Raw genomic sequence first — 16,447 nt, 5'->3', positions numbered from 1 at the left:
TATAAACTTTACTAATACAAAAGTGTATCATCTTCTTGCTCTTAATTGTATTCATTATACGTTCCGAGAATAAAAGTAACGGCAAGTAAATATAAAGTATCTATTACCTTAATGTATCGATTACAATTAATGTTACGTATTCCGATTACAAGTACGAATTACATTTTTTAAATGTAATTCGTTACAAGTATAAATTACTTGAAAAGTAATCGTTACAAGTAATCCGATTACTTGTAATTCGTTACTTAACAACACTGCTTATATCAAGGCCAAGTATCGGTTACATCCTGTCAGCCACCTAGTGACTTGATAAGGAAGGTTCAAAACTCAGCTAGAAAAAAGGACACCTCCACGCAGCAATAAAAAAAATAACAGTAAAACAATATTTCTGAGGGTGAGCAAAATGCTCATAGCGTGACCAATGACGAGTTAAGCACTATCTATTGTACATACTGATTGAGCAGACATGTCATTTCATTAATAGTTTACATATTGCATGTTAATTTATCCTCGTCCACTCTGTTCATTAAGAATTAGTTAGAGAATTAATTAGGATAAAATAGAAATTAGCCTTAATATTCACAAAATTAACAAAAAGGCACAAAACAAAAGCAAAGTAAAAAATATTTTTTAAAGTGTTGTGTCTGGAATACAACACTAGAATCTGGAGACGAGCAGATAAGACATGATATGTTAAGGTATAGAGATATTAATACAGGTGACATAATTGTATAAGGCTTTTATAATTTTTTTAACATTAACTGTTAATTCTGTTGAAACTTAATTGTTATCATCTATTTTGGATGGAATGCTAATACAAAGAAAATGTTTGAATGGCCATTGTGGGTAAATGTGCCGGGAAGTGCATGTTTTCTAATGACTCTGTGTAAGAGTATGTCACCTAAGTGTAGATGTTGACACAATAAGTGTGGATATCAGAAACTAACGCTCGATTCTATCTCAAATAATAGAGCTGAAATTGTTCGACATTCATATACATAATGAATATTTCAGTGGTCATTTACTAGCAATATAACTGAACTTTCTTTTTTTCAGTTAAATAAGGATCCTAAATTATATGCGGTTGATTCTAACCGTTGCTCGTTTATGACCAGATCTGAAAGTGTGTTGTTATTCGATAAAATTCAAAATGTAAGATTCAAATGAACTGTTATATGTTTATGTTTAACATTCTAATATTTATCCTCTACTAGAACTCAGTATAGCCAGAGCGGTACTTCTGATTTTAAAACTTAAGTTTAATTAGCACAAAACCTTAGCAAGTGTGTATCCAATTTACTGTGTGAATATTATTTTGCAATGAAGTTCAAATATGTACTTAACTTACCATTAGAATATTCATTTGGAATAAAGCTCAAATAATCACTTAACTTTGGAGCAACAGTATGAATCAAACATATCTTGATCTAATCTAAGGTTTACCAAAAGCATAATTATTTGATTATAAAATATTCTCGATAATTTAGTTCAATGCAGAGCGACTGATACAAAATATAAATGACACAATTAAGTAGTTCTGTCGAGGACAGTAACACAAATCCCTTGTATTCTCACTTGATTTTCACTAACGTAATTTAGTATACGTGACTGGTTCTCGTTCTGCGGTAACTCGTGGATGAATCTTGGGAAGAGTCGTGGTCGTTTGCTTGGTCCGATACCTTGAGTCTGCCAAGAGAAGACTCTGGGTAGTAATCGGTGTGGCTGAACTGCAACTATGGTATTGGCAGCACATAACTTCCTTCCATTCATGACGATTGGTTTTAAAATACTGGTGTATGTACGTAGACACGTAGTTATCCCTTGGTATTATTGCTTCTAGTCTTTGGAAGGTTTGACTCACACTCTTTGTTCCATTCGAAGCTTTTTTCTGTTGATAGTCTTCGATGAACAAAACTTATTACCTTCAGTAAAACTTAAGTAGATTGTTTTATGCTTAGCACTATTTGCTTTTGACCAATTACCATTTAAGTTACTATTTTTTATCAGTTTTACAATATTTGATTTAGCAATGATAAAACATTTATATGAGCTCTAAAAAAACAAAACCATTGAATTAGCAAACACTTAATACATACCTTCATGTTCCATAGACAATATAATAAGTATATTAATTTCATAAACTGAATAATTGTTCTGTGGATGCGTTGTTTTATTATTTGTAGTGCGGACGTCAAGGTACTGATATAACAGCAGCCATGTACATAACAAGCTTGTACAGTACAATGCGCTGTACAAACTGATGGATGAAACTGTGTGTACGTTCCCAAAACTGTGGAAGCTTCTAGAAGCCAAAGTGCCTTGAAATCCAAGCATGTGACTTGCGGAACTTTGATTGGGCTAGCGAAGGGAAGCCAAGAGGACTATTGTCAAGCCCTTGTAAATGAATACCTCTTTTTCTTTTTTTGTTCCGCACGTACAATGCACATATACACACTTTTATCTATTCACTAAAATGTTTTAACCGGTTTAGTTTTATAAAAACCTTGTAATCATTTAAGATAGGAATAAATTTTATTTGTAGAATATCATGAAAATGTGTGTGTTTGGACTTGTAAATATTGTATGTAATTTAGTGAATAGTGTTTGGAAACATTTGAATTTTGAACTTCCCGCGCTGCTTGCTAGCAGCGCCAAGTTTTTCAAGTTGGCTACCTGTCAAGGTGGATAGCCCTGCAGCTTCCGGCAACGAAGCAACAGTTGTTGTTGAACCATCATGGCGGTAAGTTGTGCTATCGTGCACGCTTGCTGCCAATCGAGTTGTTTGCGAGTGCATCATAATTAATTGTGTTGTTTTTATCTGGATTTTACAGTGTTGTACATCTCTAGACAAAACATTTGTAACTGCCCGCCTTGAAATGTCCCATTTCAACAATCGTACGTTAGCGGGCAGAGCTTCACCACAGGACGCTTCAAAGTTTCACTAGAAGTCTGGATAGTAGCCACTCTGGCAATACCATCTTTCCCAGGATAGAGCTCCACGATGCGCCCCAAGCGCCACTGTAGAGGTGGGAATCTGTCTTCTTTCAGAAGCACAAGTTGGTTGGCAGTGGGACTAACTCCCTGCTCATGCCATTTCTGCCGCTGCTGGAGCGTTTGTAGGTAATCCCTGTGCCAACGATGCCAAATGTCCTGTTGGAGGCGTTCCACAAGTTGCCAACATTGAAGGCGGTTTAGCTGTACATCCCTCAAATTAGTCTCTGGTAATGTGACCAGTGGCTCCAGGGTTAAGAAATGGCCAGGGGTTAGAGCACTGATGTCATTGGAATCAGAACTCAAAGGGCACAGGGGTCTCGAGTTTAACGTAGCTTCCACCTGCACTAGAAGGGTGTAAAGCTCTTCAAATGTGAGCACGTGTTCACCAATAGCTTTACTTAAGTGAGTCTTGAAAGACTTTACCCCGGCCTCCCACAAACCACCAAAATGGGGAGCAGCAGGAGGGTTGAAGTGCCACCTGACACCGGGCTGGGACAACGCATCAGTGACAGCCTGCTGGTGTGGTGCCGACGACAGAAGTTGCTGAAGTTCCTTAAGACTATTGTGATTTCCGACAAAGTTGGTCCCACAATCACTGTAGATATAAGATGTTCTCCCACGCCTGGCAAGAAAACATTTGTAGGCTCCAATAAAGGTCTCAGTGGACAAGTCTGAAGCTAGTTCTGCATGAACGGCCTTTGTCGTACAGCAGACGAAAATACAAAGGTAAGCCTTCAAAACCTTTGCCCCACGGACCCGACCAAGTTTAACCATAAAAGGACCAGCATAGTCAACTCCTACCTTGGCAAATGGTTGAACCTGTTGCACTCTCATAGCGGGACGTTCGCCCATTAGAGGCGTGCTTGCTATTGGTCTTTGCTTGAAATATGGAACACAGTGACGTAAGCAGCGAGAGATAGCACCCTTATCTGCAAGAATCCAGAATTGTTCTCTAAGAATTCCTCTAAGAGTTTGAACTCCAGGATGATGATTCTTTTCATGATAGTGGTTAATAATGAGATCAGTCAAATGGTGATATTTTGGAAGCAGCACCGGGTGCTTCTGCTCAAAAGGAACATTGGAGTGAGCTAAACGACCACCTACCCTTATCAGGCCACTTTCATCAAGAAAGGGTACTAGTTTGCGAATCTGAGGGGAAATGCACTGTCCCTTCTTCAAAGCACTTATATCCTCTTTGAAATGATGTGATTGTACCCATGTAGCCTCTTGTGTTAAACACTCGAGGGGAACAAGGAGTAGGAATGGAACAGAGTGTGGCGAAAAGTCATCTAAAGAAATTACAACTGTAGGGTAACAACGCATTTATTATTGATTATACATGAAATTATTCATAATGACAAAAACGTAAACAGTTGATATTTGCGGCGTGGCTCTGATTCAAAAGTCTGCGAACAGAAACATTTAAGAATTATTGCAACATGAGACACGTGAATACAGCTTAACAAATCCACTTCACAATTGCCCGTGCTCTCATACTTGGCACGCCGCTTGGCGCTGGGTACACCGTCAAAAGAAAAGCTAAGTTACAAACAATTAACGTACATAAATTCCCAGAGTGCAAATGAAAATAACTAACAAAACCTCTCAACTTATGGAATATTATTGACCTCTGTCAGCATAATCATTACTATCAATTAACTAAAATACTACTATTTATACACAAGATGGCTAATACATAAAGCACCACTATACATGTTTTTACGAGGGTACGCAGACCTCTAATTATTAATATAACAGGACGTCGACTTCGATTACTCTTGTCGACACGTATTTCTGCGGGCAAGTTCTTATTCGTCGATGCAGGGGTTACCATTGACTATCTCTCCAAACTATCATAGCAGGAGAAATGCTCATCGGTGTGGGCACTGGCATTATTCTTCACGTGTCACTGCCGGGTATCGCACCTAAGTGTTGTATGTCCAGTCAGTTGTCAAGTCTTTCATCGGGATTCACAAGCTCACACCGCCGTCTCCAAGCCTTGCCTCCGTCACCACTGCCCCTCTTCTCACTCTAAGTTTTCTACCCACTCGGTCTATAAGTGTCTACGACGAAACAGTACTTTACCAAGTGGTAGCTTCTTCCAACGGGCAGCGTGACGGCAGACCGGCGAGACGTGTTGATGGTGTAGCTTCCTTCGGCAGGGATGGCCAGCAGGGCCTCCGGCTGTTGTCGCTGGTGGTCGCGACGAGTCTCCTCCCTCAACGCAAAATGGGACCCCTTTTATACTCTGCGAACTGCTCGTATCAAACATGGCAGATTGTTCTCGGTCGGGGCAACCGGAACCGGCGCCTGCGGCGATGTCCGGTTGGCAGCCCGCCAAAACGAGCCTCGCCGAGGGCTCCCGAGCGGCTCCGAACGTCATGCGCGCAGCGCGCGAACACTTGGCTTGTGCTGGTTGCATCGGCGCGCAGTTAGGCGCCGCACAACATATCTTGATGTCCGTATGCGGAGCACACGCAACACCCAGAAGAGCCAAAAATGTAAAGCCTTATTCAGCTCATTAGGAGACATATTGTCAGTCTTGCGCTCTTTCAGTGACACGTGACAATTGTGGGCAAAGCGCAATAAACAGCACGTGACATGCAGAAGCCTGGTTAGTCGACTGAATCGCATTGCCAACTGGCCAAGATCATCAGAGGACATTACAGTGGTCAAAGTGACAGTCTTCTTCTCCATCACGGCGGGATCCACTTCCGCTGCATCTGGTGACTGGGAAGGCCACTGTCCAGGTGACTATTAACCACGGTGGGCCAGTCCACCACAAGTGATGATCCAATAGTTGAAGAGGGAAGAGACCTCGAGAGGCACAGTCAGCAGGATTGAACTCAGACGGTACGTGTTTCCACCAACTGGGACGGGTAAACTCTTGGAGTTCGCTTACCTGGTTAGCTACAAAAGTCTTTAACTGATGAGGAGATGAGTTAATCCATGCTAAAACCACTTGTGAGTCTGTCCAGGCTGTGATGGAAGATACAGGCAAAACTTCTTGGTAAGTCTCAATCACATGGTTGAGCACACGAGCCAACAGTAGTGCTCCACAAAGCTCCAGACGAGGTAAGGTTTGGCTTTTGACAGGTGCAACCTTGGATTTACTTATCAGCAGACGAATGATGGTTCGATCATCCGGGAACACTATGCGCAAGTACACCACGGCCGCGTAACCAATCTCAGAACAATCTCAGAAACCATGCAGTTGATAGGTAGAGCCTTCTGGACCCTTAATGAACCGAGCGACAGCAATGGAGGACAAACGAGGGAGCTCCCGGCTAAAATGATCCCACTGAGAAACAAGATCAGGGGGTAGGTGATCATCCCAGTCAATGGACCGGACCCACAACAGTTGCAATAGATGCTTTGCAAACATTAACAGTGGAGTAAGCCATCCTAGAGAATCAAATATTCTGGCTACGTTGGCAAGGATGCTCCTCTTCGTAACAAGACTCGAGTGGCCTCGGATTACATAGGAGAAGGTGTCCGAGACTGGGTTCCATTGAAGTCCTAAGACCTTGACCACAACTTGACTCTCAGGATCCAGATCAAATGATTGGGGCATATCAACATCTTCAGGCAGAAGCCAGTCTATGAGCGCTGAATGGTTGCTCATGAACTTCCTCAACTTGAAGCCCCCTTTGGCAAGAAGAGCTCGATGGTCATTTTGGATGGCCAGAGCAGATTCAAGAGAGTGAGAACCGGTAACCACATCATCGACATACACACCGGATTGCAAAACTCTCGAGGCAGCTGGTCTTTCTCATCGACTGCCAGTTGTTGAAGAGTTCGAAGTGCCAAGAACGGAGCTGAGGAAACGCCATACGTCACTGTCTTCAATCTATAATCCTGCACAGGTTCCGAATCACAGAAGCGCCAAACAATGCGTTGGTAGACCTGGTGCTGGGGCAGAACAGATATTTGACGGTACATTTGTTATCTGCCGTAAACACAAAGGGATGTAGCCGAAAGTTCAACAGTAGGTCAAAAATGTCTCTCTGCAGCTTGGGGCCGGTTAGCAATGTGTCATTCAATGAGACACCGGATGAGCTCTTAGCAGACCCTTCAAACACTACCCGCAGCTTTGTGGTTGAGCTCTCTGGCTTCACGACACAATGGTGGGGGATATAATATGCTGGAGTCACATTAATCTGATCATCTGGAACCTTTTCCATGTGACCCTTGGCAAGATAGTCTTCCATAAACTCTTGAGTACATCAGTTTGAACTTTGAGTCACCTTTCAAGCATCTCTCTAGGCGCATCAACCTATTTATAGCTTGGGGTCTAGAGGTGCCCAACTCAGGTCTTGAGTAGCGAAATGGCAGGGACACACTATATCGGCCTTCTTCATTTCGGACATGAGTTTCGGCAAACATGGTTTCGCAACAAACATCCTCAGGAGACTTGTGTTCTACACGTGGGAATTCTTCAATTTCCCAGAACTTTCGTACATCATCTAATGGAGGGTAAGAAGAAAACAATGTGACACAATGCGATTCCAGGCGGGATGGTGGAAGTTTGGCGTCCACCTTTCCCATGAGAATCCATCCCAAAACAGAGTCGAGAGCCACTGGAGACCCTTCAATCTTGCCTCCAGTTAGGAGAAGAGGAAATAGGTCAGCACCAATAAGCAGGTTAACAGGACCAGGGGTGTCGAAAGAAGGATCAGCAAGCTTCAGATGAGCCACTGATCAACGCACATCCGATGAAAGTTTACTTTACTTTTATCCTTTTTTGTCAAAGTATCACTAAACTGTCCGAACAAGGTATCCTTGTTCTCTTTAATTTTTTTTCATTATGTACTGCCAATTTCAAATCTTTTGCTACTCGTGCACTCTCCATTTTTCATGTAAACAACTTGTGAATAAAACAGGTGACTTGTGAAAATTTGATACAAGCTAACCAACTTCTACAAGTTACGAGACTTTTTTTATGAAACACATTTCCCAGAACTTGTGACTTGTGAACTTGTGACTTGTAGCTTGTAAGTTTGTAACATGTAATGTTTATGAAATAGGGCCCAGTAGATGTTTACCATGTAGCTGCAAAATTGCATGATGCAGCAGGGATGCCTCAAGTCGTAGGCATAGTTGATGGAACATTAATTGAAATTGATGCACCTTATGAAAATGAAGCAGCATTTGTGGACAGACATGGAAGACATTCCATAAATTGCATGGTGGTCTATGGACCAGATCTCATGTTTTACTACGTAAGTGCCAACTGGCCTGGTAGTGTACATGATGCAAGGGATTTGAGAAACAGCACATTTTGTCACCGAATGGATGGTGGAGATTCAAGATACCCTTTGAAGGAATGGCTTATTACTCCTTTTGCAAACGTCACAAATGATCCCATAATTAATCGCTTCAATAGGGCTCACAAATCAACTAGAAGGTATGTAGAATGTTCCTTGGGCATACTAAAAGAAAAATTTCCTTGCCTTAATTACTTACGAGTTAGTCCAACATTTGCAGCCAACATTTTTAAGTGTTGTACTACATTGTGCAATGTATCAAGCAAACACTGATGAAGGAGCAGGCAATCAGTTACAAGATGAAGATGAAGTTGAATATGGTGCTAATGAAGAACATCCTGCTCCACGAATTGGGGCACAGTTAAGGTTACAACAGTTAATAAAACAATTTCCCTAGATGGCTATGGGAGCTTTTTGGAAGGAAAATTTTTTTTTCATCTGTTTCATGGAAAGGTATTTAAAAAATGGTAACAGGCTGAGATACATTTGAATGCAGATAAACTATACAGACTTAATAAATGCAGAACAATTTTGGTATGATTATTCATTCATAAGATTCGACAGTTTGTAAATCAAATTTCCATATTTTGCAACACTAATTTTTATATGGTGAAGTAAAGTTGCTTACAATTACAAGTAAAAAGATTGTGTTTACAGATAAACAAAAGTATGATTCACACATTTTCATCAACAACAGTGTTCCCATTAATTATAACTGCATTTTCCAACAACTCTGCAAGTTATTGGTAATGCGTGGTAACACAAATACATGCAGGGCAAACTGATTATCTGGATTGCCCACTGGGGAGATGACAACTGATGTGGAGGATTTAGCCACATTCACAGGTGTACTGGACAAACCATGTATTGGAAGATGGGCCTGTCTGCGAACCAGCCGGAGCTTTTGTAGGCACTGTTCGGTGATAAAGCTGACTTGACTGGCAGTGTCTAGCAAAGCACGTACAACACAAGGCACACCAGAACAATCAAAAATCTGTACTTTAGCAGTTGACAACAATATTGTTGTTGTTGAAGTAGGTTTAGCAGCAGTTACTGCAACAGTGGCAGGATTAGAGCCAGATGATGGTGGTTCCTTGTCTGAGTTTGATGGGATGGAGTCTTCATCTGATCGCTGACCCCCAAAATGCAGCATGGAATGGTGACGTTCCTTACAATGATGACATGATGACTTAGATGGACACCAATTTGATGGATGTGATGGGGAAAGACAATTCAGACACAACTTATGCTCCTTTACTATTGCATATCGTCTCTTGGGACTACCCTGCGAGAAGATAGGGCATGACCTAACCACATGAATGTCACTACACAAGAGACAACTTTGTGACTGTGGAGAACGTACTAATGTGTGTACAGACTGACCTCGAGACTGCCTCCAGCTGTTTTGGTACCCTTGAGCCATCTGTTTGGGAACCTGATTTCCCGAACTCCTAGAACGGGAAGCTATCACAGCCTCATGAGCACGACAATGTTTTTCAAGAAACGAAGTGAAACTACTAAGAGTGGGAAACTCGTCTGTTAATGTCATTTCCCATTGTATTTGTAAGGCAGTATCCAAACGTTTGCATAGAATGGGCAGCAGCATCAGATCCCACTGGTCTACAGGGACAGACAGGGCCTTAAGAGCAGACACATTCTCTGTAACAGTGTTCAACAGTTGGTGCAATGCCTTGGGAGAGTCAGCTGATGCAGAGGGTGCTTGAAGTAAAGCCTCCACATGCACAGACACAATGAGCCTCTTGTTCTCGTACCTACCAACAAGTAGTTTCCAAGCCACATCAAAGTTTACTTCAGACATGGGCAAGGCCTGAATCATGCTGAGGGGTTCACCACTGAGAGCAGTTTTCAGATAAGTCAGTTTCTCAACAGATGAAAGGTCACTATTGTTAGCAACGAGAGTGCAAAATAGGTTGGAGAAGTTAGGCCAATCTTTAATGCTACCCTCAAAACTTGGAAGCGTAATTTTTGGTAAAGCCACCCTAGAATTGCTCACCTTGGGCCTTGACGATGTTGAGCTCTCCATCGAACACCCCTCCAGGGCACTTACCGTCGCCATGACTTCAAAATATTTCTCTTCGAAATCGTCCATACGTGCCGTCAGTTCTGAGAGATTGATGTCAGAATTTTGTGTTGCCCCAAGAACCACAAAATCCGCCTCAAACTTATCACGGACTTGGGGTAGATCACGATCTGTGGCCCGAAACAATCCTTGCTTAGAAGCATTGTCAACAACACTTTGAGACAGGTCGACAGCACGTTTTAGCCGAGCCTCTGCTAGTTGGATACGCACGAGTGCCGAGCCTATATCTGCCATGGTCACACACAGAAGCAAAGGACGAAATAACCAAAAAGGCACAACAAAGAAATAAACACAACGAAGACCAATATAACCAAGGTTAGACGCAGCAAATCAAAATTTATATCCAGCAAAAACACCTAACGCAACTAAAAACATGAGCAGACGCCGATAAATAATACAACATTACCCCAACACGAAATATATTCCACGAAAACAAAGAAAATATACCAGTTTCTTAGATTGCTAAATCTCTGCGAATTTCTTCTAAAACACGTTGCCGAAGAGATATTGACCATGAAAATACTCTAAATAACGAAAGTATAGTGCACGAAATAACATGAACCAAGTGTGATTGTTTACCACGTGCACACGAATCACGTTTCAAACAACACCAGAAAAAACCGGAACTTACCGGCCCGGAGGACCAAATGTTTTGTCTAGCGACGTACAAGACTGTAAAATCCAGATAAAAATGACACAATTAATTATGATGCACTCGCAAACAACTCGATTGGCATCAAGCGTGCACGATAGCACAACTTACCGCCATGATGGTTCAACATCAACTGTTGCTTCGTTGCCGGAAGCTGCAGGGCTACCCACCTTGGCAGGCAGCCAACTTGAAAAACTTGGCGCTGCTAGTAAGCAGCGCGGGAAGTTCAAAATTCAAATGTTTCCAAACACTATTCACTAAATTACACACAATATTTACAAGTCCAAACAGTGTGGTTAGGTAATTTTTGTGTCAACATTATTTTCACTAATTCAAAAGTTGAAGTCTGTAAAGTAACGTAAATGTGAAATGCATTTAGGAATTACATTTAATAATTTCTGCCAAAAAATGAGTATGGTATAATGTGTGTATGTTCAAAAGCATAGCTAAGAATATGTTTTGGGTGAAAGAACTATAAAGTTTAAATTTGTAATAGTATTTATTCTTGCTTAAGTTGTGTCCTCAAAATTACACACTTTTTGGGTTGTTGGTAGCTAAGAGAGAGTGTAATCAGATTGCTGTGTACTGAGGGTGGTTGTGCGTGGTGTTGTAGCACACGGACCAACATCAGCCCCGGGCAGCAGGAGAGGACGATGCCAGCAACCGGCAGCCCACGGATGGGGGTGTTGCCGGCTGGGCCAGCTCCTTGGAGAGGCTGCTGGACGACCCAGCGGGACTTCACACCTTTGCGGTAACTTTGGCCATTTACCTCCTGTTACTCACAGTGCAGGGACCAAGCTGTTGTTTGCAACATAAATTATTTGCTGTGGTCTCTTGTGTGTGTTCATATAAAAGCATTTACTATTTTTACCAATCTAAAAAACATACTTTTATAAAATCTGTGAGATAGTGTCATATGGAAATGATATTCCAGTTATATAAATATCTGTTTATTAACTTACTTAATTTTTAAACATTATTTTGTAAATTGTGACCAGTTTAGTGTCCAAGTACAGAAACTAATTTTATCACCATGTACACCCAGCACTGGAGCTCGTCTACATAGTGACTCACTCTACCAATATTCTCTTTCCTCGCATTTCAGTTCTCAAACACACCTTCGACCTCGTACCTGCATGACGTGCTGTAACACTATTGCGAATTCCTTTATACATTGCCCAACTGGCTTGCTATTAGCTCTCAAGGGTATCGCTACCAAAGAGACGCGTCCTTGCTTGCCCACTGATTCTCTGCTACTCCGACTGCCCTCGCCCAGACCCTCGCTTGTCCAAACTTTCACTGTCGTGATCTCGACTCGCTGGCATCGTCCACTGTCTCGTCCTCTCGCTTGTTCGCCCCATCTTCTCAGCTGGACTCATCTCTATTAACTTTAATTTTCGATGCAGGTTGGCTTCGCCTTGTATACCTGCAAAGGGTGGCTTGAGAATGTTCTCACAACCTTCATCTTAGTCGGGAAGCTTCCAAGGTTACAGCTCTTTCAGGATTCTCTCAAAGAGTTACCTACTGAGGTTATTACAAGTTCTCCTGCTTTTTTAATACTCTTGCCTGAGAGGGGATTGTTTCCTCGATTGGCTGCAGCGTGAGTCAATCACAGCCTTCCTTTCATCTGGTTGGCCTGTTGGTTTGGCCAATTGGAGCTGAGCTTCTTTGATTGGCTGGGGGTGCTGGCAAATCAGTGGCCAACCAGGGCCCTGTTGCATAAAATATACAAGTCTACAATTTACAAGTCAATCACTTGTAGCTTGTGAAAATTACTATAATTCTGTTTCATAAAAGTAGAAGTTACAAACTACAAAGTACAAGTGTTTTTAACAATTTACAAGTGTTTTCTACAAGCGAAAAATTTATAGCATTTCATAAACCAAATTTCACAAGTAAATACTTGTAGCAAACCCCTAAGTTTCTACAAGCATTCTGAGTTTTGTAAATCTAACTTCGAGTTGAAAGTAGAGGTTAAAAACCTTTCTGCTGAATGTGAATCTCTTTTGAATTATGTAGTACTTTTGTTAGTACAAACAATGGACATTGTTTTTACTGACTCAGATGAAGAAATAGAAGTTGAGGTTAGAAGGCAAAGGACTTTCAAGGAGAGAATAAATATGAACTTTGTCACATACTATGAATACAATGAATGTTTTAGGATGAGTTTACAAAAATTAGAAGAACTTCTGCAAGAAATTGGTCATTTATTGCAGCATCCGACAAAAAGAAATAAAGCATTAACTTTTTATACATTAATTAAACTAACCTGGCCCAGCTAACCTAAAAAGGCAAACCACAATTTACTAAAATTAATTTCCACAAAGTTTCGACAATTTATATACTGTAAAAACCTACTCAACCTAACTTAATTGGGGTAGGGAATTTGTTTAACAAAACTAACCTAACCTAAATGAGCATTGACCAACGTAAGCTAAACTATCATAAATAAACTAATTTTTTTACCTAATGTACCTCCCACATATAAAAAAACATATTTCATTAACAAATATTCCATCTAAGCCTAACAGTTCTGTCATTCTGCATGAGTAACTTATATCCACAATTACCATCCTATGTTGTGTGCGAGGTATGCTAGGTTTTAAAAAAGAGGTTGGTTAGGTTAGGTTTGTTTAAAAACGTCCTTTCCTGGGTATGTTTGATTAGGTTATGTTTTGACAATTTTAAAGTGTTTAAATTTTGGTAAATAGTTTGCAATACATTATGTTTTTTCATAAGTTATTTTGGGTTAGTTAAATCCAAAAGTAGTGATTCTCTACATTAAATAATAATAGTATTAAATATTTAGTTATACAATTAATTTTTTTTATTATTTAATCTACTTACAGATGCCTTTTTCCATTTTTTTTTAGAGATTTGTGTTATTGAAGTATGTATGACAATCATCGCCACACTGTTCATCTCCTTGAGCAGTGAAACTTTTTCCTCTGATACATTTGTGAATGCATTGCTCCATGTTTCAGGTACACCCAAACTTGTTATAGTTGGCGAGTCTTTCCCAATTATGTCAAGAACAATGTCAATGTCATTGTACTTGGCATGTGTTCCACCTGCTGCCCCAGTTTGTTTCGCATTATCTACTTTGTTCTGGAAATAAAATATTTTAAACAAATGATATATAAATATGGCAAGAATTTACTGTAACTCACCATAGTTGCTCGTCTCAAATTTGGCCAAAACGTGTCTCTTAAATATTCCTAACCCTTTTCTTTTTTTTACTGTTCCAATACTAACCGCAAAATCAAATATTTGCTTCCACGCATTACTTTTATCCTTTTTTGTCAAAGTATCACTAAACTGTCCGAACAAGGTATCCTTGTTCTCTTTAATTTTTTTTCATTATGTACTGCCAATTTCAAATCTTTTGCTACTCGTGCACTCTCCATTTTTCATGTAAACAACTTGTGAATAAAACAGGTGACTTGTGAAAATTTGATACAAGCTAACCAACTTCTACAAGTTACGAGACTTTTTTTATGAAACACATTTCCCAGAACTTGTGACTTGTGAACTTGTGACTTGTAGCTTGTAAGTTTATAACATGTAATGTTTATGAAATAGGGCCCAGTAGATGTTTACCATTTAGCTGCAAAATTGCATGATGCAGCAGGGATGCCTCAAGTCGTAGGCATAGTTGATGGAACATTAATTGAAATTGATGCACCTCATGAAAATGAAGCAGCATTTGTGGACAGACATGGAAGACATTCCATAAATTGCATGGTGGTCTATGGACCAGATCTCATGTTTTACTACGTAAGTGCCAACTGGCCTGGTAGTGTACATGATGCAAGGGATTTGAGAAACGGCACATTTTGTCACCGAATGGATGGTGGAGATTCAAGATACCCTTTGAAGGAATGGCTTATTACTCCTTTTGCAAACGTCACAAATGATCCCATAATTAATCGCTTCAATAGGGCTCACAAATCAACTAGAAGGTATGTAGAATGTTCCTTGGGCATACTAAAAGAAAAATTTCCTTGCCTTAATTACTTACGAGTTAGTCCAACATTTGCAGCCAACATTTTTAAGTGTTGTACTACATTGTGCAATGTATCAAGCAAACACTGATGAAGGAGCAGGCAATCAGTTACAAGATGAAGATGAAGTTGAATATGGTGCTAATGAAGAACATCCTGCTCCACGAATTGGGGCACAGTTAAGGTTACAACAGTTAATAAAACAATTTCCCTAGATGGCTATGGGAGCTTTTTGGAAGGAAAATTTTTTTTTCATCTGTTTCATGGAAAGGTATTTAAAAAATGGTAACAGGCTGAGATACATTTGAATGCAGATAAACTATACAGACTTAATAAATGCAGAACAATTTTGGTATGATTATTCATTCATAAGATTCGACAGTTTGTAAATCAAATTTCCATATTTTGCAACACTAATTTTTATATGGTGAAGTAAAGTTGCTTACAATTACAAGTAAAAAGATTGTGTTTACAGATAAACAAAAGTATGATTCACACATTTTCATCAACAACAGTGTTCCCATTAATTATAACTGCATTTTCCAACAACTTCGCACAATGTGTAATTTGGAAGAATACCAAGTTTTTTTTTTTTCAAGTTTTAGTATCTCCACTTTCAGTTTTTCATTTAACAATTTCATGTTCTGAACTTGCTGTTCATACTTCTCGTTCATGTTTGTAGTGGGCTGCAACTGAAAGAAAAAAAGTGTAACTGCAGCAGAAAAATAATTATATTTGTGTTCATTGTTAGTAAACTTCTTTGTCTTAAGAATATTGTACTAGTAGATTTTAAATACCTAAAGATATTTCAATAGTAGGCCTGACATTTAATTATTTAATGAAGTTTTTCATTAGTTTACTTGTTTATGTTATGTGCTATGTAAAAGTCATATCAATGTCAGCAAATGGCATGACTACTCAACAACTTTAAATTGCAAAAACATTTAGAGATAGTAAAACAAAATGTTATGAAAATGATCTCCGCCTAATTTTTTCTCTCATGCCCTCAATATTTTACTTACATTCAAATAATCAATTTATTTTATCAAACACAGGGGCTATTGAAATGTTCAGACATTGTTTGCATGTTTCTAAAATACCATGTGTGCATTTTCTTAAACTGTACTGAAATTTAACCTAATCAATAGATCACTAAAAAAAAACTTGCAAAGGAAGTCAATAATAGCACTAATTCTGGTATTTAGGTACTTATGGACTTATAACTGTTATACATTAATTAAACTAACCTGGCCCAGCTAACCTAAAAAGGCAAACCACATATTACTAAAATTAATTTCCACAAAGTTTCGACAATTTATATACTGTAAAAACCTACTCAACCTAACTTAATTGGGGTAGGGAATTTGTTTAACAAAACTAACCTAACCTAAATGGGCATTTACCAACGTAAGCTAAACTATCATAAATA

General features: G+C 39.7%; 1 protein-coding gene across 4 annotated transcripts in view; it reads left to right on the top strand.

Moving 5' to 3' along the window:
- LOC134541626 (regulator of G-protein signaling loco) overlaps positions 1 to 16,447 on the top strand; it is a 107,992-nt gene that overhangs the window by 33,738 nt on the left and 57,807 nt on the right. For all 4 annotated transcript variants that reach the window (XM_063385192.1, XM_063385193.1, XM_063385191.1 and 1 more), the window contains exon 2: positions 11,628 to 11,765. In XM_063385192.1, coding sequence (XP_063241262.1) covers positions 11,628 to 11,765 — 138 coding nt within the window. The remainder of the gene's footprint in view (positions 1 to 11,627; positions 11,766 to 16,447) is intronic.

This window comes from Bacillus rossius, assembly GCF_032445375.1.
Source record: "Bacillus rossius redtenbacheri isolate Brsri chromosome 4 unlocalized genomic scaffold, Brsri_v3 Brsri_v3_scf4_1, whole genome shotgun sequence".
Classification (NCBI taxonomy): Eukaryota; Metazoa; Arthropoda; class Insecta; order Phasmatodea; family Bacillidae; genus Bacillus; species Bacillus rossius.
The sequence above is the reverse complement of the archived record's forward strand: the minus strand, read 5'-3'. Positions and strand labels throughout refer to the sequence as shown.